At 41.0% G+C, this 17,093-nt stretch overlaps 1 protein-coding gene across 1 annotated transcript; it reads left to right on the forward strand.

The window, feature by feature from the left end:
* The first annotated feature begins 430 nt into the window (after positions 1-430).
* LOC117749756 (ankyrin repeat domain-containing protein 33B-like) lies at positions 431-12,048 on the forward strand. Its single transcript, XM_034560487.1, has 6 exons — positions 431-880; positions 9,324-9,453; positions 9,740-9,880; positions 10,215-10,356; positions 10,554-10,752; positions 11,506-12,048. Exons 1-6 carry the CDS (start codon positions 431-433, stop codon positions 12,046-12,048), a joined length of 1,605 nt encoding a protein of 534 aa, XP_034416378.1.
* Positions 12,049-17,093: the final 5,045 nt, after the last annotated feature.

Here is a 17,093-nt window from a genome sequence, read left to right on the forward strand (position 1 = left end):
TCCCAGTCCCATCTAATCGGATTATGCGACTATAGGTTAACGTGCTGCTGGCTCCCTCCGCCCTACATGGGACGGCCGTGTGCAGCACTTTTACTCTGCTGTCGCAACACTTTCTTTCTCTCGAATAACTGGCACTACATCTCAACGCTGTTTCTTTTGGCTCTTTAGAAAATGACAAATGGCAACTGCACGCGCAATATGCTGAACTCCCAGGTTTACAGCGTACCACGGGTCAAGGAGTTGGTGTACTTTAGGATCCCATAGGCGATATAAATTACTTTTTCTTCCCCCCTTCTTTCTTTTTTTTTTAGGGCAAGTTACGGTAGTTTGGTTCCGCTCTTGTCTGGAGAGAGTCCCATGTCCCATGCCAGCGTCCCGCGTGCCAGGCTGCCATCTGCCCCGAGGACAGTGCCCTAGGCTCGGGGGTTAGATGGTGCTGATCACGGACGACAGGGATGGAGGAGGCGTCTCGTCGGTCCGGGTTAAACAGCTCCATCAGCAGCACAAAGTCGGGGGAAACATCCCCCAGGTCCACCCGACTATAGTCGAGGAGCCGCTGTCCCACTCTGACGACGAGGACTATCTGGGCTCGTGCGAGGAGGACGATGAGGAGGAGGACGGCGGTGGGGATGAAGACGACGATGAATTCGAAGAAGTTGACTTCGAGGACTTGGAGGACTGTCGGAGTATCGCGTCGGACGACTCCTTCTACCCGCCGGATGATGTGTTCGCGGACTCGGAGCGCACCCCGTCTCCGGAAAGCCCGCAGCCGCTGTCCCTTTTCCAGGCGTGCTGCTCCAACAACGTCGCTATCGTCCGGATAATGATGCGGCACGGAGTGAAGGAGGAGGATGTCACGGAGAAGGATAGGAATAACAGGGTATACCACACATAGCCCACTGTAATCACTAGGAGTACGCAAACCTCACACAGGTAGCGTGCTTTAGTCACTGCGATGGGCTTCTTTTAGTCCGCGTTATCATTACACAGAAGGATGGCATTCTTGAAGTTTTTAGTTCAGTAAAGTTAGCTGAATTGGTTACATAACTTATTGACAAGTTATGCAGAAAGTAGGCTTAATAAATGGTCTCCAGCAAGACAGCCTCCATCCCCTTACGTTTAAGTTAACTTCAGTCAAAGAGCCTCAGATTCATCAAGTAAGCCCTATATGTGGCTGCAGTGTCTTAGGCATGCTTACATCCCATTCTGGTCTGTCTCACTGAACAATTATATTAGTATGTATTCTAATTGCAACAATTAACTAACAATCATATGCATGAATCAAGCAGTTGTGATCAAACATCCCCTATGGCACTTCAAAAGAGATGTGGGTTGAGTAGACTGTTTGTTACCAGGTTGCCAGATGCCACATTTTAAATCTTCCACATGTTTTCCTATTCTGCTCGGGTTCCGTTCACTTTCACAAGCTCACACCTTTATCCTGAATCATTTTTCATACCAAACTGGTACTTTCTGACAGGTCTTTGCATGTGTGTGTTGAGCGACCTGCAGTTTTGCAAGAGGGAGCAACCTCAAGCTCTATAAAAACAGTCTCATGGTTAGCAGAACACACAATCCTCTGTGTGTGAGCGAGAGAGAGAGAGAGAGAGAGTGTGTGTGTGTGTGTGTGTGTGGGGGGGGGGGGGGGGGGGGGAGGTCATGCAGGCCCCTTCATATGTGTATGAGTGTGCATCTGCATGTCTTACTCCGGATTTGGATTCCATTTGGGAGTCCGTTGGTGTCTAAGAGCAAAAAAAATGTTTAAAGCCACCATTTGCTCAATAAGAAAGTAGCGCTGCCTGTTCGTTGACTGATTTTGCAAACATTGATATCAATAGCAATGTGCAACCGTTTATGTACAACTGCGATCCGTTGACTTTAAATTATAAATACAAGTTAATATTTTTCACGAAAGGCAATTTATCAAAAGAGTTACTGCATATTGGAAAATGATTGGACATCTTGTCTGCTGTGCAATCAAAGCATATATCCCCTTTATGTGTATCGCTTCACTCCTGCCATAGTACTGCAGCCCAGGGCAAAGAGATGAATCCAGACTAGTTTTCATTTATCTGGACATTTTGCAAATAGTCATTGAATTATCTGGCAGTAGGCAATATGCTGAGGAGGGATCTTTGGCCTTGCATTTTGTATTGTTGTGACTTTGAGTATTTGCTTTCATTTATTACCATTTTATTCAGAAAAGAGTTTTCTCCTTACCAGCACTTTGTTTTATACCTTCACATGTGGAAGATAACTTTAGATTCTTACCGTTGACAACTAAAGAGCTCTAGCAGAGAAGTTTGGTGTGCAATTAGTTGCTCAGGGAGTAGTGTGTGTTATTCAATTACTTTGTCTTTCGAAAATGTCACCACTCATCTGTGTATTGATATTGCTGACCTTTCGACAATCGCTCACCATCTTGCCCTCTCCTTATTCCTCTGCATGTGTTCCTCTGCATGTATGTAATAACCGTGAAGTCATGGGAAGGAAGAGTAGTTATGACCTCATTGAAACGTAAAGATTTTCTTTTGTATGACATGCAAGATAGAGGGGATCCATTTGGTTGGCATGCCAAAAAGGCTCGGCTATAGCTTGTGTGTGTTTCGTGTGTGTTTTGTGTGTGCGTGTGTAGCAGTGAGCACCAGTTATTTGTTTGCGTACATAACCAGGATGTGCGCTATAGCCCATTCACCATTTGCTTTGCGATGCCCCGTGACCTCTGGGAGGTGCACGAACCCAGACACAATGCAGTTTAGGCAACCCCGCCATTAGAAACACGTGTTGATGTGAATCTGTTCAGCCCATTAGTGCTTGTGTCTATGTGTTCAACATCCTGACACAGACTTCAACATCCTAACACAGCAGACAATGGGATTTGAAGACAGAGAGGGGCGTTACATCCCAGACTTGAATTTGACCAAATACAGAATATGAGTAGTTCATGGGGGGGGGGTATTTTGGAGTACTAAAAAGGCTCTTGAGATGCAGAAAAGGTTGTACATTTGCCTGGTCCAGACAAATTATTTGATTTAACAAGGATGTCAGAGGTCAGGGTCAGCTGCAGAATGTTTCGTCAAAATGTTTTATTTATTAGCGGTTATCAAATAACAACGTTATTGATAACTGTGATAGTTTCACAACGTTTTTTGTGATACTATACTATGAATATTTGTGTGACATATTTTGACATATAATACTATGACATTATTATAACATCTTTATAACATACTACATAAATCCACATTAAACGCACCAGGGCTTCATCACATGATTTTATGACTATTACTTTTTTACGAGTTACTTTCAACCATTTCTTATGGCATACAATACAATTACTTTTTAGGACATTTTAAAACACTATATTATGACTTTTAAATAGTTATTTTTTATGTCATAATGACTGTTAATTACTTTTTTTACTACACCATGACTTCTTATTACATTTTCATGGAAAAATATACGATGACATTTGAATCACTACTCATACTATACAATTACTTTTTTATGATATTTGATCGCATATTTTCATTGTTCAAATCTAATATTATCATATTGCACACCGATATAATATAATATAACATTTAATGGCACACTATAACGTTTTACTACATTTCTTTGGCATACTTTATTATGACTTTCTATGACATTTTCTATGAAATACGTTGACTTTTTTGATGGCATACTAGTTCGCCTATAAGAGATTGACCTTTAGGCCGATGGTAGTTTTGTATTCCCTGTCTGCTGCATCGAAAAACAAGTACATTTTGTAAGAGATGTGGGTAACATAAGATTTACGATGTGTGTGTTTTGATATCTCATGACAAACAGTAACGGTGGAACAGTTTTTGCAACAAAGCATTCGCAAAGGTCTGGCCCTTTGGTTTATAGCCAACACATAATTACATCACATTAATATGGCCATGATGAAAAGTTATGCGAACATCAACAATCCCTCCTGTTGACAAAATTACTGCACTTTTTGTAAATGTTCCATGGTAACTTGAGAATAAGTTAGATATCTTATGAGAAGGCTTATGCAGCTTAATATATATATATATATATATATATATATATATATATATATATATATTATTACATTTTTATTTGTTTTAACCATTTTTGTCTCAATCCAGCCTTTGAAAAGCAATAAAAACATAATGTCCACTGCCAAGCTTGCATGGTGAACCTTGATTAACTGTAATCATGATCACAACATAATAAACCATAAACAAATAGTGTCTGTCCTCTGCACCCTCAGACGACTGGGAAACTGCCCATGTTTCAACTAACACATGCCTAAAGGCTAAACATAGCAAGGAACTGAATGACAGCCCATTATGTGGGTAATAAGTATGTGTGTTTAATTTTCATTGTAGATGATTACGGGACAGTAATTATATGCCGCCAGGGTCAGAATCCCGATACTATATTCTCAGTGTTGTGACTTTGATAGCGGATGTATTGGATGAAATTTCCACAAACCATTGGCATTGTGTTTTAAAAAGTAAAAAAATAATGCCAGCCAGTAAACATCAGGATTATAGGTTAATATACGTATATTAATATATCAATATCATCATGCACCTCTGACGTTGTTTAGGGCAGTGTGGCTTGTCATGCTCACATGAATACTCAACAAATACGCAAGTGCGGACACACACACACACACACACACACACACGCACACACACACACACACTCACACACTCACACACATAATTTCAATCAATTTAAATGAGGCCACCCTGCTTGACTGTTATTACCCCCCCCCCCCCCCCCCCCCCCCCCCCCCTCCTCTCTCCCTCTCGTGTTCTCATACTCTCTCTCTCTCTCTCTCTCTCTCTCTCTCGCTCTCTCCTGTAGAACACAATCAAACTTTCCAGATCGTGTGAGATCTGTAAACGAAAAAGGACAGATACAAAGCAATCTAGGTGACAGGCAACAAAGTCAACCAGAGTTTCAGACAGGCAGACCAACACATCAACGATCAGGGCAACAGGCAAGCAGACTAAATGAGGCACAGGCGGGGAGAGAGAGCGAGAGAGAGAGAGAGATTTGGCACTGCAGATGGTAGCAGGCGTGATGCTGCTAGCAAACACAGATGAGTGGAAAAATCAAAGCGACAGTCATACACATCTGATTTGATACAGCCATGTGAACACAGTTAACAGGGAGGCTATTGACAGAAACAGGCGCAGTCGGTCTGTGTAAGTGCTTCTGCTGTATGTGATTGAGGGCGGTCTAGAGTGTATTTGCCCGTGTGTGTGTGTGTGTGTGTGCATGTCCTTGCACACAAAGATGGACTGTAAAATACCAAAGAGTGTAGCGTTTTATACTTGGTTTATGCCGGCTGCAGAGATACCGTTTGTCTACCCCGTAGAAGATTTGCTAAATGTAGCTTTGGTCATGCTTTACATGATTTGATTAAGAAGCAATTAATACCATAGTTGAGCTGGGAATACCTGTAGGTATTGTGTCTATGAGGAACTTTAAGCCTTTCATTGGGTCTCGTGTCATACTCACCGGAGCCAATTATTACAGCATCAACTGTAGATGCACAGTTACGTCCGTCTCCCTCCCCCTCTCTCTGTGTCGCTGACTGATACGGCTAAGCCTTTCTATTCCGAGTTCTGGATATTCCCCAGATTACTTTGTGTGTGTGTGTGTGTGTGTGTGTGTGTGTGTGTGTGTGTATGTATGTGTCTCTATATCAGCTAATAATAAGTTGACCAGGATTTGTGTGTCAGTATTCAGACAGCATAAGAACCCACTGGCCTTTATTGCAAAAATATAAGTTTTTGTTAAATTCAACTAAAATGAATAGTAATTTTTGCTAAGAAAACTCTATGTGTGACATTGGTTTGTTATGATATATGTACTTATTTGATCAAAATTGGCATCAGCAAAAAACACATTTGAATTTTAAACTCACCAGAAAGATGAACGTTGTTGAATGTTTTGAAGAGACAGACATCTTAAATTGCTAGTATTTAGATAGCAGTGTGTAAAAAGAATGCTTTGTATCCACACTTATAGCCCATATGAATGCAGAAAAAATAAGGAAATTGCTACCTACATGTATTAGATTTGAGTAAGGCCATTTGGGCTTCAAATGTAACATATGCCACTTTATACTTAACTTTACAAGCTATTATGTCAAAAAATGACAAGAAAAACTGCACTTTCATGAAGGGAAGTTTTTATTTAAAAAAATAAATAAACTCAATTTATTAGAGCAGCTACAATCCAGTGTAATGGGACAGAGGAGATTAGTCAGGGAGGGCATATGTCTACGTCCATCAGAATAAAGTAATGAAAGCTTTAAAATTGCCATAGTGTGCATCTTCATTTGGCCTACATTCAAAAGACATAATCCTCGCAAAACCATCGGTGAGGATTTTGATCTCTGTCGTAATCAAAGGCTCACTTTACACTTTTCACAATCTCGCCCTGCGCACAAACTCATCCATCCCTGGAAGTGCCTCTCTAGATTGTTTCAGGCTTGTTGAGCTCCCTGGTAGTGTTGTTATTTTTATCCCTTTAGCCTCACATTTAGTCATTGAGGGGGTAATATTGTGTAGCACATGATTGCCTTTTCTCGATTCATGCGCTTCTCTTCAATTGTATGTCGTGTGTGCATTTTGCTGGTGCTCTTCTCTCAGATCTTTCTGTCACCTACATTACCAGCAGCCACTGGTTAAGCATCTCAGAGCCCAATATATGTAACCAATATTACAGATAGGGATGTGTTGAGCAGAAAACTAGAGCCTGGGAGAAAAGGGTAGAACAAAAAAAAGTTTAACGCTTATGTGTGATTGTGCGTGTTTGGGAAAAAGGTTCACAGAGAAAAATAGGCCATTGCCAGACGACTGAGATTGCTCCAGACATGCTGCAGGGCATGCTGCTAAAACACAGCACAGCAAGGCAGAGAGAGAGAGAGAGAGAGAGAGAGAGAGAGAGAGAGAGAGAGAGAGAGACTTAGACATAGTCAACGTGTGTGTCTAACCAGATAAAGCAATCTGGAGCTGTGCCAGTGTAAGGGAACTTCTCCCAGACAATGCATCAGTTACTCTGCAGGGCCTCTCTCCACCTCACCTCTCACTATACGACAGCACCAATGTGACTACATCTCCAGCCAAAGGTTTAAATTCAGTTTGTCTCACAGGTGAAAAAAAACATTTACTGTACATGTACTGCACAGCCTATACTGCAGACTAATCCCTGTCTGATACAGGTTAATGCAATTAAAGGGGGGGGGGGGGGGGGGGGAGCATTAGATTAGTCACATGTTAATGTATCATTTTATAGCGTAATCTTGATCCTGGTTAAGTAAGGATGATTGAAACATGCTGCAACTTGAGAAAAAGAATGATGTAGACTTTTTGCATGATGAGTGGCAACATTCTTTAGATGTTGTGGAAATGAACATTTAACTCTAACCTATTGCACACCTTGTCACTATGATGTGTGTGTGTATGTGTATAGGAGTAAGTATATAAGGGGGGGGGGCACCAATTGTGTATGTTGTCAATAAGCCTCCAGGCCCTCTCTGTACTAATCTTCAATCTTTATTACATTTATTCATTTCAGGGAGACTGAACTTTTGATTATATTCGAGTTTGATAGAATAATTTGCGGGAGTAACACAGTGTGCTCTGCAAAGAGGTGCAAGACATCAAGTAGGTTTTACGAGTGCTGTTATGAAGGGAACATCATGTCACAGAAGAAGGTTCACGAATCAAGTCTGCTCAAGGAATATCAAATGTGGAACACATTGTAACAACTTACCAAAACATTATATAATACCTCACGCTTTCCAGCAAAGTTTGAATTGATTTCCAAAGTCTGATTAATAACCCTTCATGGCAAAGGTGATAGATATAGTTCCTTTTTTAATCACCGGGCCTGTGCTGTAATACTTTCACCATGCCATATTCATTTACGTTATGTACAGTATGACATACCCTGATGACACACGCAGGGTCGATTTTTAGCTTTTAGTTGAGCAAAGTTAATTAAATCTATAATTTACTGTTTTTAATGAAGATCTCATAGTATCCACCGTTTTGTTCAGATGCCTAGAAACTGTTTTAACATCAAGAATATCATATATTTTACTAGTAAAAGGTCAATTTAAATGTAGTACATGTGAGCTTTATACCTTTGATGGAACGAAACAGAAGAAAAAGATAACAAAGTTTTCCCAGTCACATTCATTCTCATCACATTAATCCTATAATTTCCTGGTATTTGTGAATTTGTGAATTCTAGCTTCCTGTATGAAAGCTCAGCATTTATCCACCTGTGATCTGAGTGAACGTGAAAGACGTCTCCTTCTAACAGAAATATTTCATGTATATATGTATAAACATACTGTGTATATATATATATATATATATATATATATATATATGTCAACTGAGCACTCCGTGTTCCAAAATCCAGCTTACAGCTTCCCCCCTCCATCTCTCCTCTGGTGGTAAACTTGTTTGTCTTGGCAAGTGAAGTGTGCACCTTCCGGAAAGTACCCAACTTTTCCAGGAGTTTTCCAGAACTCCCGAAGACTCACACTCACAGACTAACATTTACATATACGTCCACACACATAAAGGGTTCTTATTCCGGCGTGAACGCACAAGAGCACACAACAACACGAGACAGCTTGTTTTTCCACTTAGGCGGTTTAGTTCTCAAATTAAAAGACAAAAAATGTCCCATTTTTTTAAAGATATTCGTATGGAAAGATGCACAGAGGTCTCCTGGTCTTGTGGGTTTCTACCAAGCAGCAACAACCAGTTCTGAAAAGTGAAGCCAATGCAGAAGTGCCTTAAACATGCATTCTTTCTCATGACCAACAGGGGGCGACTTCTCTGGTTACAAAGATAAGTCTGATTATAGAAGTAGAAGAGAAAATGACCCTACTTCTTACTGGATTTACATTGTAAATATGACTTTATGGTCTCAATCGGTAGTTTCAAGTCTTCTGCGATACAGACCAAATGATGTTCACCATCTAAAGCGTGGCTACCTTGTGATTGGCAGGTTGCTATGACGCACAGTGTGTTTTCAGTTCATGAAAGTTAATATATTAACATTTTGGTTGCCTAAACATGTCCCCCACGTGGTGTCCAAATGGTCTTTGCTTACGGAATGTAAGGGAATGTCCCCAAAACAGCTAAATAGGAAGGAAAGAGAACATACAGGCAGAGGGCAGGGTCTTTAAAGATACAGACCATTTTATATTCAGTCCATACATCATTCTTTTCAGAAAGTGTTGCATATTATAGCTTTAACTCCTCTCCTGTCACCTTCTGTCTCAGATAGGGCTGCTGGTCGCATGTTACCAAGGTTTTGTGGACGTCGTCATCGCGCTGTCTCAGTGTCCGTATCTGGACGTCAACTGGCAGGACAGCGAGGGAAACACAGCTCTCATCACAGCTGCTCAAGCAGGTAACACACACACACACACACACACATACACACACACAGACACACACACAGCAGTATATCAGTGAAATACACACAGGCTGGTTCAGAGCACTGTTGTACACATGCATGAAGGAGAAGTGATGAGCGTGTTGTGTGAAAGCAAATAAGGACGAGCGTATGGATTGTGGATCTCGCTTGTCCAAAATATGAGTGTAAATGCCTGAGCAGCCCTCATCCAAGCTGGCGTTGTGATTGCAGACTGTGTTATAACTTACGGTAGCAACCGTCCGTCCCTCTGTTCTTCCAGGCCACATAACAATCACCAACTATCTGCTGAACTACTACTCCGGTTTGGACATCGAGAGGAGGAACTGCCACGGCTTCACCGCTCTGATGAAAGCTGCCATACAGGGCAGGGTGGAATGTGTGCGCTCACTCATGATGGCAGGTGAAGAGAAATGTGTCTGATTACACTAGATGTACAATCAGAATGGAGGATATGTGTAGATGTCATACACTTGCCTCTAGATACCATTTTAAACATCTTTGTAATTTGTTGCATTCATTATACATCTATAAATGGGCTCTGTGCGGGTTGTATGAGTGGTGTGTATGAGTTGTGGAGCACACCGAGACAGATGGCAGCATTTGGAAACAAACTTTCATTTCATATATGTATGCTCTCCTCTTCTAATCTTTGAACCCATATCCTTGTGCATCCACCTTTTGCTTTATCCTTTCTTTGACACATGTAACCTTCTTTTTTTGTGTGTCACCACCAGGAGCCACCCTGAATGCCAGGGACCTCGGCCGCCACTTCACTGCGAGGGAGTGGGCCTTCTTTACGGGCCGTTATGAAACTGCCTGGGTGATGACGCGTCTGATGGAACGGCCCTGCCCGCACCAGTACTGTGATACATATAGGTAAACTCATAGCTCACATCGTTTCTCTGTATGCTTGTCTGTCATGGAACATATCATAAACCAATATCTGAAGAGGTGCTGTAGAAACTGCATGGAAATACAATACATGCAGAGTCTATGACTTACTTTATGATGGTGAGAAGAGTAAACCCTACCTGCTGCTGTGCAGTGGATTTATACCCAATGTGTTCTCCCAGTCTAGAGTGGCCCCCACTGGCATCACTGGCGGCCAAAGCCCAGGAGCCCCGTGGCTGCCTGAAGCGTCTGTCTGACACCGTGCGGAACATCTTCAACATCTCGAATGTCACCAACCCGGAGGACCAAGGGGTTATCGACCACATGGTTTCTATAACAACTGCCATGCGGAGCCCAGTCATTGCTGTGGCATGCCATACAGTGAGTAATTAGGCTCTAGATCATGTGTACTCTTCATTATCCAGGTATTCATTAATCAGCATTGAACAGTGTCCCACCAGATCCATCAACCCCAACCCACATGTCATTCAATTTCCCCCTCACACCAACTAAGCATTTTGCAAATGTAATCGGAGATAAGGCTACGCAGGTGACTACTCTTTGTGATAAAGGTTGTTTTTAAAGCCACTCTCCTCTGCACTATGCCAGTGTTTGTAAATACTCAGCATAGTTGGAGATAGCAGAGCTCACTTATCTTCAGATGGAACCAAACATTATTGTACAAAGTGGAAATCACCTTCCACTGACTCCACTGATATTTGTGTTTTTTTTGGTATCAATATGCAAATGACTTATCTTATTGTTCTTACAAAGTCGTAGAATAAAGCAGTACTATCGCTGATGTGCAAATAAACGAAGGATAATACTGTGGTAATTATGCTATTAAAGGATAAATCTGGCGCTAAATTATCTTTGCTCTAATCAACAGATTCTCTGCTTTTTCATGGGATTTGCTCCTAATAATTAAAGGATATAATTAACGGCAGCCTTATCAGATAAGCAGGTTATTCATGCAAGATTACCAGTACTGCAATAGTGCAAACAATACAGAAACTGAGCACTGCAATTTGTTTAATATAAAAACAGAATTCCACAATTATCACTTCTACTATTGCTACGAATACTGATATTATAACAAGTAATACCAATCAGGGACTGTTGATTTTGCTCCAGGTATGTCCAGACAGCCTTCCAAGTGTGGGTAAACGGCGTTATGCAGTCCCTGAGATCATCCGCCAGCAGCGCGCCAAGGAGCTCCGCTCCATCAACCCCGACAGGGTGGACAGCCACCTCAAACTCTTCCAGAACTCCCGGGTCACTCTGGTGGCCAAGAACACAGCGGACCGCCGGGCCAGCCTTCAGGCCCAGAGCCGGTTGCCTCGAGACAGGAGCTCCAGCCTGACCACGGTGGCTTATAACGAGGCCCTGGAGCTGCGGAGAACCAGCCTGCTGCCCATGCACATGGTGCTGAGGAGGAGCAGCGTCAGGCCGGGGTTCAGCATTCCCAAAGTGAGGGTCTCCAAGGCCCCCACGCCCACTTATGAACCAGAGAAGATACGGAGGAAGAGCAGCTCCAAAGATGGAGGGGTGGAGCTGTTGCAACTACCAAAGTGGCGGTACAAGGAGCTAAAAGAAGAAAGGAGGAAAGCGGAGGAGGCTGAGAGGAGGAGGCTGGAGGCAGTAACCAAGAGACATCTGGCCGGGAAAAGGAAATAGTATTGCCTCAGAAGATGTACCCTTCAAAAGACTATTACCTTTTAGAGATTTGGCTTTAATATTTTTCTACAAGTTCTGAATAATGTGTTCCTAAAAGAGGACCAAAGACTGAAGGCTGCAAGGGGGAATGCAAGTTGGCCTCTTTTAAATGTCTGCCGCAGCTTTGACAGCATTACATGCACAATGCTCAGTGTCCTTTATGATGTCAATCAGGGGATTTGATACTTGAAATGTTTTTAATTAACTTATTTTTCATATTTATAGTTTTTTGATGGATGGCCTATAGTCTATATTCTATTGTGTGTTTTTACAGTGAGTTCAACTGTTTTGGAGCGGAGGACATTTATTGACCCACATTCTCTCAAACTGTAACCACAGCAGAAATGTGTTCATCTTCCTGCCTAAAAATTGGAAGCAATTTATTAAAGGTATTATGGGATGTCTTTTAATTATTCAGTGGAGAATACCAATAGGTGTGTCATATTGAATGAGAAAGCTAAACACAAGCTTATATAAATAATAATGGCATTTTACAGCAATATTTTAGATGCTTTTTGTTGTGCTTTATAATGACTCTTCCATGAATGTATTTACATATACATTTTATATTTGAGATTTTCATGCTTTTTGATGAGAAACCTTTTATTTTTTTTAATGAATATAGACTTTTTTTTAACATTCTGATATATTAAAAAAAGCTATGTTTTCTAGTCTTAACATTCGAGACCAAGACTGACATGTGAAGCACTAATGTGATGGGACACTTAAATCTCAAATGTTGACATTGGAAAAACCTCATTAATTGCGCTGAATGCGACTCTGAGATTGATTTAGGTGTGTACAGGGTATGGATGGCGTGAACAAAATAAACACTTCTGCTAACGATGGATGCAATTGCCATTGAGCCAAATATTGATGCTTTATTACAGTTATCATTTGAAATGCCTCCACTATGTTCTGTTGGGAAGTTAATAACAAAATGATGGGATTTCTATCAAATATTTGAGCAATACGGACACGTGTTTAATCTATTAGAAATTGCAGAAGGGTTTGCCACGGCCAACATGACAGTAAGTATAGAATTTGAGTGATAATCCCACATTTATGGACCCTCTGAGTAAAACAGTCAACCCGTTATAGAGCAAGAGGTCAGCTCCCTGTTTTAACATTAGAACATTAAAAAGAATGTCTGAGTTTAAAACACACAGAGCCATGGGGAGAGCAGTGATATTGTCAGGGTTTTTAAGAGCACAATTTCATGGCCCTAACTCCTCACGGCTATTGCAGCCTAAGTGTCATCCACAAGTGTGTTTCTAATATGCATGGTGATGAGTTGCTAAGGGGTTCCAAGGACACTGCGCAACACAATAATTTCTTCAAATGAACTTCATTGGCTTCAGCGTGGCAAAGGGCTGAGATACTGCACAGAGAAAATCATTTTAACCCGACAAGCGAAGACCAAACTGCAGTGAGTTATGCCCTTAAACTGTAAATGGTCCCATGGATTAACACATTTAGCATTGAAATGAGAACATGTTTTATATGAAAATGGATTTATGCTGGCAATGCAGTATCATCGGCAACAATGTCTACAGTTTTCCGTCTGTTACAAGTCCATGAATAAAAACTACATTCATTTGAAATGGACTTCTCTGTTAGCGTTGTGTGATTCAGCGTGGAGCATCTTCACAAGGCTTCTGCAGGATTTCTGTGAACCGGAGAACATGAGATACCTTTGAATACATCACATACTTATATTCACGACAGGGCATTGGATTCCGGTTTTATTTTGTTTGCGTTTTGATCATCTATTCCAATTTCCCTCATACAGTGTGGAGGAATGAACATTAGTGCGTTGTGTGTGTGTGTGTGTGTGTGTGTGTGTGTGTGTGTGTGTGTGTGTGTGTGAGAGTGTGTGCGTGTGTGTGTGTGCGTGGGTGGGAGAGAGACACAACCTAATAGCCCCGTATGCATCAGATAATATTTAGGTCATGGTTGTAGCTCAAACAGCTGTTGGCTTAGATTGTAACCTGAGATTATGAGGCGCTACAGGCTTGGTCAGCGATTCCCCTCCGGCCCTCCTCCCACACTCCGACCCACATCCCTCATAGAAATGTAGTGGTCAAACAAACCGGACACTATACACTAATAGTATGACAGCTATTATGTCATAGCGGGATGCTACTGGCTGGGATTCAACAGGATGACCTGATTCTAGATCAGCGCTGAACGAATGCTTCTGTCAAACCTGTGAATTTGTGGGGGAATTCTTAGTTGGGGCCCTCTGCTGGTTGGTTTTAGTACAACACTAAAAGATCTCTGCATGTACAACAAGTGGCATTGACATTAAGCATATCAATTACATATATTGCTTATTATCAAAACAATTACGTCATCATATAGCATAGAACTGTTGCTCAATGTTTTTGAGTAAAACATGTCAGCTTTATTTAATTAATAATTGGGTGAATTATTTTACATTTGGCTTTTTAGATTATAACAATATTGCCGCGCCATAGGTTGTGTGATCTGGCAGTTATTACATAGTCACTACAGATAGTTGTCAAATCTTTTATTATGATTATTTGAATTATCAAGAAGTGGCATGAATCAATCTGTGTAGTTGAGGGTAAGTGCTACTGGGCAGTTGAAAAAGAAAATTACAACTGATTCAATTATTTAATTTCTCTCAAGAAAATCTGATGCTATATTTGTAAACAATGCATGCTCAAAAATATTCTCCTTATGGTCACAATCACTTTGATTCTCGGGCTTAGCAAGAACTAAGGGTAATATATCCCTGTGCTGAAGATATGACAGCCAGATCATTTTAATTTCTTTTTTTTAAGTATTCTGTGAAATGATACTGTGATGCAATCAAGGATAAAGTAGGCCCACCTTAATGAATCCCATTTCTGAAAAGCTGAAAAAGTATGAATAAATTATCTATAAATGCGTTAAAATGATCTCCAATGTGTGAACTAAAAATGAACTGCAAGTTGCAGTGCTATCACTGATAAAAAGTGAGGAAAACTTGGCAGAGCGCAGCTCTCTTACAGAAAAGAAAGAAATCTTCTCACAGGGGTTTTGACTTTGTTATTGCATTATACTTTGTTAAAAATGTTCAGGAACGACACTGCAGAAAAAGTAAAGTAACACCCATAGTATGATGTGATGCACGGAATATGAAAAAAAGAAAGAAAGTTGGAAGAGCAAGTAGTTTGCTTTTGGTGAAACTGGAGCCAAAATGCCACCATATTTTTGTCATTTCAATCTTGATGCCTTACCAAAAAGGTCCCAACCTAAATGACTGAGACACTCCTTTCTCCCTCTGGTGCCTGTTGACTGAGTAATCCCTAGCATTGGTGGAATGTGTTCAGGTGGCTTCGTCAGAGAAATGACCAGTGTCAACTAGCTGAAGCCAGTTTTAATGTTCCTAAGGACCTCGGGCTAACAGCTGGTGGAGTATACTCAGGGCCAATAAAGTGGCTCTAAATAAGGACTTGGTGCTGAGGGTAAAGTGCCTTAAACTGTAACCGTTACTGTTTTTATGGTGCTGGAAGAAAAGAACTACAAAAGCATTATTCTCTCCCAAATATACACAGAGAGGATAGTGCCTTGCTCATGGGTCATTGTTTGCGGTTACTAGGCACCAGTACCTTTCAGAACAGACCACTGAGTCAATGAGAGGGTCTACCAGCTTAAACAAAGCTGTCACTCTAAAGATAAAGCTACTTTCCCTTTATTTGAAATTTAATAGAAATCAATCAATGAGGCACATTTAAATAGACAATTTAATTAAACTTAATAGCTATTCCAAAGCTCTTTTACAGTACCAGGATAGACAGCTTCATTTGTACGTGTTTTACGAATGAAGAATTCTTTGCAGTCACTAATACGTGCTAAATACCGACTTCATGTTAACTAGCTATGCTAGCAATAACATGCTATCCTTTTTGAATGCATTTTCTGAGTATTTAGGAATAAATCTTGGTCCAATTTACCTTCGCCATTCTTCATACTCATACAACCAGAGATGCCTGAGCACGGCAGTGTAATGCATTTTTAGCAGTGTCTCGCTCTCGTTCTGTTCCCCCAGTCAGTCTAATGCGGCATGGCAGGGGATGAGAGTTCTGCCACATTGAGAGAACTATATAAAACCATGGAGAGTCAAGGAGATTGCGTCTGCTTTAATGGGGTGTTACAGCTTGCTGACAGAGGCTCGTACCAACTAAGCCTGCACTGGCTGGTTTATTGGGCTAACATAAACTGACAGAACACCTGGTTGCAGATGCTTGTGTAAAGATGGATTACACGCACTAACACCTGGTGCTCGCTGTCTGTGTGTGTGTGTGTGTGTGTGTGAGAGAGAGCTGATGGAAGAAAAACAGTGGACAGCTCTTAGAGAGATGCTTCTGTTTCATTTCAAAACACCACCTGAGCCTTAATCCCTCAGCGCACGGTGCTAATTTACCACGGGATGCTCAACCACTCTCGGTGAGGTACAGGAGGCAATCAGTCAAGTAGGACTACTTTGAACCTGAGAGCTCTCTCGTTCGCCCTCTGATGTGAAAATAATGTATACACGACAACGTCATCCCTCAGTTACATTCAAATAAAGAGGCAGGTTTTTAATGATAGTCTATACCTTTATTTACTATGACAACCACACCTCATACCCAAGTCCACTCAATGACTAAAGATGTATACAATTTGAACAATTTACTCAAGAAAATGAACTGAAAAAAAAAAAAACTCTTAAATTGTATTAAATGAACATAGGAATTAATTCCTTCTTGGCAACATACATTTCTTTCTTACTTTCCTGGAAACCTGAACATTAGTGTTGCAACAAATGACACTTGAGTGTAAGGGGATGGGTGATTAAGGATAAGGGTGGTGTGTGTGTCTGTGTGTATTGATATTTTAGGGAGCCGATACAGATTTCTATACCTGCGGATATCTTGGCAAGTAAAAATAGACATTGTCACATAGTCAACGTATTTGTTGAAACACTTTTATATGGAATGTTTTTGCCCATCCTC

This window comes from Cyclopterus lumpus, chromosome 20, assembly GCF_009769545.1.
Source record: "Cyclopterus lumpus isolate fCycLum1 chromosome 20, fCycLum1.pri, whole genome shotgun sequence".
Taxonomy (NCBI): domain Eukaryota; kingdom Metazoa; phylum Chordata; class Actinopteri; order Perciformes; family Cyclopteridae; genus Cyclopterus; species Cyclopterus lumpus.